At 33.0% G+C, this 7,978-nt stretch overlaps 1 protein-coding gene across 1 annotated transcript in view; it reads right to left on the reverse strand.

Moving 5' to 3' along the window:
* Positions 1 to 2,500: 2,500 nt before the first annotated feature.
* The window catches only part of LOC137655829 (uncharacterized), an 18,826-nt gene continuing 13,348 nt past the window's right edge, over positions 2,501 to 7,978 (reverse strand). Inside the window, exons 2-4 of the mRNA XM_068390001.1 lie at positions 5,924 to 6,019; positions 3,784 to 3,985; positions 2,501 to 2,969 (exon numbers count right to left, since the gene is read on the reverse strand). Coding sequence (XP_068246102.1) covers positions 2,894 to 2,969; positions 3,784 to 3,985; positions 5,924 to 6,019 — 374 coding nt within the window. The 3' untranslated portion in view covers positions 2,501 to 2,893. The remainder of the gene's footprint in view (positions 2,970 to 3,783; positions 3,986 to 5,923; positions 6,020 to 7,978) is intronic.

A 7,978-nucleotide genomic window follows, 5' to 3' on the forward strand; every position in this document is an offset into this window, starting at 1 on the left:
GAAGTATGATCAAATCGTGTCAAATTATATAAAACAAACTATATTTAATTTGTATGCAACTTCTTGAAGATGATTTCTTTAATTATTATGGTATGTTTTATTTTAGTTATCAAATCTGTCCAAAATCTAAAGAAAATATCAAATTAGATTTGATTGTACAAAATTGATAAATTTCTTCTAGTAACATAAATCTATATTCGAATGATAATTTACTTTCAGAAGTAATGTTACATGCTGGCCTTGAAGCGTGATGAAATCACTGTAATTAAATAGAAACGATCAATTACATAAGACAGAATAGGTTGTTAGTTGAAACTACAAAATCTACAAAAAACAAAAGCTGGTTGTGCAAAATTTTCATTACCTGGGTGAACTAGTGGTTTTATGTGAAAGAATTTAAAAATGTTGCTTGATAGAAAGAAAAGTGGGTTTACCCCATTTGTCAATATTTTTTTGTCATGAATAATGAAATGTTATATATATAATATATATAATATATATAATATATATAATATATATAATATATATAATATATATAATATATATAATATATATATATATATATATATATATATATATAATATATATATATATAATATATATATATATATTTATATATATATATATTTATATATATATATATATTTATATAATATATATATTTATATAATATATATATTTATATAATATATATATTTATATAATATATATATTTATATAATATATATATTTATATAATATATATATTTATATAATATATATATTTATATAATATATATATTTATATATATATATTTATATAATATATATATTTATATAATATATATATTTATAAAATATATATATTTATAAAATATATATATTTATAAAATATATATATATATATATATATATATATATATATATATATATTTGTATATTTATATTATATATATATATATATATATATATATATATATATATATATATATATATACATTAATTGCTCAATGGATATTTTTTGACGGAATTCAAATCGAGGCAGTCGGAAAATCACAAATTAAAGGTGCGATGAACAAATAACGTCTTGCGCAAATACCAAAATTCCTTTTTAACTTTCTTACCAAAAGCCTTCTGCCCTTGTATCAATTATTTATCGCATACTGGTGCACAGTTAATCATCACCAGAACTGATGGATAATCCAATATTTGTTCGTAATCACTTGACAAAAGAATATTAGTAATTATAATGCAGTTTGGACTTGTTCATACATACGGGGTAATGATAACAGCTTTTGAAATTTCATGCTATATAGTATCAGAAAAGCTAGAGGTTATCAGATATAGATTATGGATATACTATATCTTATATTGGTTAATAACGCTGTTAATCTGTTTAAAAGCAAACATGTCATACCAAATCCATTAATATATCAATCCAGATCTTTTAGTCCAACTTCAGATATTTCGAAAATGCCACTAATTAAAAGCTCCCTTCAGCCACATGCTTTCAGCATCTGACGTCATAAAGACACTTTGGAAACTTTTAAAGTTCGACTAACTTCTCTCTGTTAGTCAGGTTGGTTAGTGTCATTAGAATCAGGGCAAAGTCGAAGGACGGATTTTTATTCCGGGGTTATGTCTAAAATCTATGGTTGAAACTTAGTAATATTTTGGCTGTTTTAAGCCATGAATTATCTACTGGAGAGGCAATTATATGTAGCCATTATTCATCTTCATTGTGTTTTCTTTTTTCAATTTCATATATATATATGCTAGGCTTTATTTGCTAAGGAAAATTATAGGCCATGCAAATTTGCATATTTTCTGAATTGTTAATTCTTTTACAAAAGTTCAGTTTGTCCTGTTTGTGTTTTGTCTTAAACAATTACTTCATTTGCATCCATGTCCTCAAACACATGCATGCATATATATATATATATATATATATATATATATATATATATATATATATATATATATCAGATATTTGACCAAAAATCTTGTAAGTACACACTAATATCAGCACCATTATAATTCTAAATTCAAAATGGCGTTACAAAACATCCATGGATAAAGGCTTTGCACAGATCTAATGAAGTTTAGTCTGTATTATTTGTATATAAATTTTCCAATACAAAAAAAAAATGTAAGCCAAACTCAAACCAGCGTAAGCATTAACTTTCCTGAAAAATGTCAGGACATAAGATCAATGAGGGTACCTCTCTCTCTCTCTCTCTCTCTCTCTCTCTCTCTCTCTCTCTCTCTCTCTCTCTCTTTCATATCTTCATAGCGTGTCTACTATGGTGGGTTGACTTTAAATTGAATGTGTGTTTATCAAGCGATCAGTCGTACATTAGCTGGCCATATCAAGAGATTGGTTGAAACTAGCTAGGGTGAAATAACAGAGAGAGAGAGAGAGAGAGAGAGAGAGAGAGAGAGAGAGAGAGAGAGAGAGAGAGAGAGAGAGAGAGAGAGATAACTTCTAGAAACCAAATAGGAAATAATGGAAAAACTCATGATACAAAGTATATATATATTTCCAGATCGAGTAAAATTTGAGATCCATAAAAAAACCTATCCACATCCTTCCTGGTTTTCTTTTTTTTATCGTTCCTTCTTTTGTGATTTTCCAACAAAACGCTCGACCGTTTAAATTGATTAAATGAGACAATTCCAGCTTGATAATTGATAGATGTTGTAGTCTTAGTTTCCAAAAGTCTTTTACTAATGATGAAACACATTGAGATAAAATATTTGTCAACTGTTGAGCAAATGGCCCAGATGGAATTAATCGACCTAGAAGGAAATCCAGAAAGAGGCTGTGGCAGCAAATGACGATTTCTTTGATGTTGGTCCTTCCCTTGGTGTTCACTGGGAATTGTAGGCGGCCAGCAAGATCTTCGAACGACTGCTAATATTGATGCATGTTATCCATAAAATTGCTGGCCACTGCCTGTCCAAGCTCCCCAAACAACTGGCGGAATGTACTGGAAGAATTAAGAAAAAGTTAGTTTCAAAGCAAATTTTAGACAATGAGTGGTCCTTAAAATTAGGTTGTTTTGCTAATTTGCTTGCACTGACTTATTAAAGCAGTGTTCTCAAAACCATCCAAGCTTAGAATGGAGGTAGAATGGATTTATATGAATTCCAAGACTTTGTTTTCAAAACCATTCAAGCTTCGAACGTAGGTCGAAGGGATTTATATGATTTCTAAGGATTTGAAGGGAAGTTATATGAAAGTATAAACTAGTATTCAACAAGATGCTGATTTATTTAAAGACATGAATGAGAAATATCTCTTGAATTAATCTTATAAAAGAAGTATAAAGTTACTTAATTGGTGAACGATCTTGAATATGGAAATTTCCCTACCATTGCCCTGTGTTATATTAAATTGGCAATACTCTCATCTAAAATCGCTTGAATTACAAATCTTATGCAACTGGTTCAGTAACATTGTTATTTGAAATTGTCAAGGAAAAACGAGCTGATCAACTTAATTCACCCAAACCCCCATCCATAGCTCACAATGACTGTCAAGATGCAACATACACTACAAAAAAACTACAAAGTTTGAGCGGGACTATTTCCCATCCAGCAAAACGCCATGTAAGGACGTTTCCAATAGGCCTATGCAACACTTTTAAACCATTAAAAATCTAAAAACAACATAGAAAATCAGCTCACCTCCGTTCAGGACTTTCTCATTAAGCAAAACGCCATGTAAGGACGATTCCAATAGGCCTATGCAACACTTTTAAACCATTAAAAATCTATAAACAACATAGAAAATCACCTCACCTCCGTTCAGTTCCGGCCTGCATCTGCTGCTGCTGCTGCTGTTGCAATTGCTGAGATTGCTGCAGGCTCTGGGAGTCTTGGACCTCAGAGGAAGCAACGCCTCCGCACTGAAGAGATTTGAAATTGTGGACAGACCGTTCGTTGTACTGTCCCCAGATGCTGTTCATCATCTTGCTGCTGTATCGTGTCGGATTTTCACCTCCTGCCAGGGGATATTATGAGTGTTAGTATACTATTTGTTATTTCCTGTAAGCAATTTCTGTTAATTGAAGACATTAAGGCTTTCAAGAGGAAGCTGAAGACTTTCTTATTACGCGAGTGTTTTAACAGTGATGATCAAACAGTAAGAGAACAATACGCATTATGAAATCTTAAATGTTCCCGAATGAATATCATAAAACGTCCCTGGAGGTCCTGTAGAGAGTAGGATCCCCCTGCTGTACAGGACCAGATAAGCAGCCCTTAATGTAAGTAAGCAAGCAAGTATGAAGTAAAGATTACTCCAATGTTACTATTTTCGTCATGTTATAGTTTCTTGAGTGGCTGAAAAAAGTTAAAGATTGCAAATATATTTTTCCTTTTGCAATCAGAATTTTAAACAGTTTTCGATAATCTAGGGTATGATTTCAGTGACCTTTTGATCGTAAAATAATTTCTTTAGATATCCCTCCCTTTAATGAACTATATGAACCGTAACTTTTTCCACATCAATACTATCCAAACTAAAACCATATTTAGAAAAGCAGCATGGCTTAAGCATCAGAAGACAATTATTCAACGTGACCTAAATATAGTTCCCTTTTAACAAAGCAGGGATGTGTAATATTCCTTAATTGAACTATGCAAAAAGTATATCGTAAGATTTAGTTATACAGGAGTCTAACACAATGATATTAAAGGTATTATCCAAGTTTTAAAGGTTATCCATGAATGACAGACGCCAGGAAAATGTCAATGCGTTGTCAAACATGTAGGAAACTGACCATATGTTTATAAGATCAAAGTCCAAGGGCTTTTTCCACTCAAGCTAGCACCAGGGAGGCCACTGAAGATTCAGTAGGACTGTTGTGTTCTCTAATGGAAGTGATCAAGCCACGACTGTGTCTGAACTTGGGACCCAAGGATTGCTAGTCGGACTCTTCCTTCCAATAAGCTAATACAGTCCACTTGAAACTTGAGAGCCACTTGGTATTAAAAAATAGCTAATTCAAAGTTGTCATGCCATAATCTATCACAGTCCACATGAAACCAGAAAGCCCTTTATTGAATAAGAATAGCTAACTCAAAGTTGTCCTGCCATATGCTATCACAGTCCACTTGAAAATTGAAAGCCATTTAGTAAAAAAAGAATACCTCATTCAAAGTTGTCATGCCATAAGCTATCGTAGTTCACTTGAAACTCTAAAGCCATTTAGTAGAAAAGAATGGCTTATTGAAAGTTCTCATGCCATATGAAAAAATATATTTTGCGGACTTTACAAAGTTTTATGCTATTTTCACAATGATTATTTGGCTACGTATTTGTTACCAGTTTAATGTACATGATAATTGCATGTGACTTATTTTACTCTTTCACTTGCTGAACTCACATATCCTCTTAAACATGTTCAGATTTATCTAATTATCTTAGGTGGAATGAAAGGATTGTTATGTAATAAGTCATTTCATCACGATAAAGAAAATCTCTATTAAAAGTCACCTTAGCTGTAATCCAAATGTCACAAGGATTACTTAAGATCAAGATTCTAATGAATTATTTTTATTCTCTGTATAGCACTAATGATTTAAAGCTCGCTCAAATAGCCCAACAGATGAATTGACACAAGCCTGGTTTAAAAACTACAGCAAAATCAGATTATAAACTACAAAATAAAAATGAGAAATCATTTAAGTAAAATAAAAATTATCACAATTTACTCAAAGTTCAAGGCCTTTCTAACAAAGTTTCTATCAAAAGCAATAAAAATCTGATTAAAAACTACAAATAATTATGAGCCATTTAAGTAAAAAAATATCACAATTTACTTAAAATTCAAAGCTTTACCAAACAAAGCTTCTAATGGAAGCAACGAATGGAACCAAAAAGATAAATTGATATAAGAAGCAAAACCTCCATTGGTTGCAAGTTAAGGGCACTTACCCATGCAGGAGTCGTAAAACTGGCCTTTGTTGGCCTTTTGGTTCTTCTTCATGGCCTTTGTCATTTGCAACGTATAAGGTACGGAAGCCATCTTGCCTGCAAAGGAAAAAAAAAGATCTTATTAAAGCAAAGCAAGTATAAATGTCTGAAGTTGTCGCATGCCTGAAAATACAAAAGGAGAGATGAATGCATTATATTATAAAGAGCTGTCTTGAAAGTAGAGCTTACTGTGTGCATGTTGGAGAGGCAGTCTCGTCTACAAAACCCCTGACAAGAGTTCCTCAAGGAAGTGTATTAGGTAGTTTTATTTTGCATTTATATTATTGAACTGTCATCACATCTGCTGAGAATACACGTTGTTTATTCTAAATTGGTTGCAAATGATACTCTGTTATATATATATATATATCCCTGTGTAATGTGGGAGACACTGTAGAAAAGCTAGATGAAATAATGAGAGGTTAAAAGCTGTCTGAAAGTCTCAAGAACAGTGAACATCTGCAGTTTTAAGATGAAATTCACAACCCACTTATTCCCTGAATGCTACGACTTGTGAGAAGTGCATTAGACAAGCGTATAGATATTAACTGAAATATATTGGAGGGAGGCCTTATGGAGCGATCCTCCAGCAAGAGGAGTCGGGAATTGAAGACTACTCACAGAAACAAGTACGTACGTAATTCAATAATCTGTCGACACTTGCTGCCCTTTACCTTCCCCGTATGGAGGACATTATGCTCATAGACTAAAGGGAGTGCAGCCAATTTTTCATTTTGACTGAACACTTGCAAATTGAACAGGGCATTGAAATCCCTAATTTCCATGTCTGTCAACTCACTTATAAACTATTTTCATCTGCATAATCTTTTTTATAGCAAAGTTGTTGCAAAATTACGAATTTCTATATAACCTAAAAGTTCAAATTTACATTTCAATTAAAGTATTTCAATGAAATGACAACATATATTCCATAAGTTGAAATATGACAATTTCTAAGAAAAGTGTATTGTTCCAAACATACATACCAGTGACCAATGTATAAGAGACCTCTTTGCTCCTAGAGGCCTCCTATACAGTGGTCAGTGGTAAGGATTAGTGTTGGAATAAACAGGATTACATGTACACAACACACAGTACATGCATGCTCACACAGTACATGCATGCTCACACACACACACACGGACGCAGACACACAAACATAGATCCTATGTGAAGGCTAACCAGATCACCTTGAAAAGGAGAAAATCGTTCCCAAAGATAGACCAGTAAAAAGGCAATCTTACGCAATGTAAGGAGCTTCCGGATTTTTCTAGGAAGCTATTTTATTCGTGTGTGTTCGAAGGCTGGATTTTCCTTAACTGTAAAGCGGAGTTTACACTGTCGAACGGTTCGTCTAACCCGGTTGTCGAAGTGTCGAACCTGCTTTTCAAACGGTTCGAAGAGGTGGAGTCACCCATAAACAAGGTTTGTGGACAGACATTCTTCGAACCGTTCGACGAATTTGATCGACAGTCAAATACCCCGTTCTCACGTTCGAACACTTCAAAAAAATGTCTGATGAACTACGTTCGACGAACGTGCTCGACAGCCAAATACCCCGTTTTCACGTTCGAACACTTTAAAAAAATGACTGTTGAACTACGTTCGACGAACCGTTCGACGAACGTATTCGACAGCCAAATACCCCGTTCTCGCGTTCGAACACTTCAAAAAAATGTCTGATGAACTACGTTTGACGAACGTGTTCGACAGCCAAATACCCCGTTCACACGTTCGAACACTTAAAAAAAATGTCTGTTGAACCAAGTTCGACGAACGTGTTCGACAGCCAAATACCCCATTCACACGTTCGAACACAACCGTGCAAACCCGCCTTAAAATTATAGAGGATAAAGACATTCAGCAAATCATAAACGACCACATTACTACTATGAAATGATCACGGAATTGAAACAAACCTTTTGGCTGAAATTCTAAACCAGTTATTCCATTACTGAAGGACTGAAGAAAAAAGTTCATGTGTTAATATATTAGAATTAAACTCACACATACATA

Source organism: Palaemon carinicauda, chromosome 16 (assembly GCF_036898095.1).
Source record: "Palaemon carinicauda isolate YSFRI2023 chromosome 16, ASM3689809v2, whole genome shotgun sequence".
Taxonomy (NCBI): domain Eukaryota; kingdom Metazoa; phylum Arthropoda; class Malacostraca; order Decapoda; family Palaemonidae; genus Palaemon; species Palaemon carinicauda.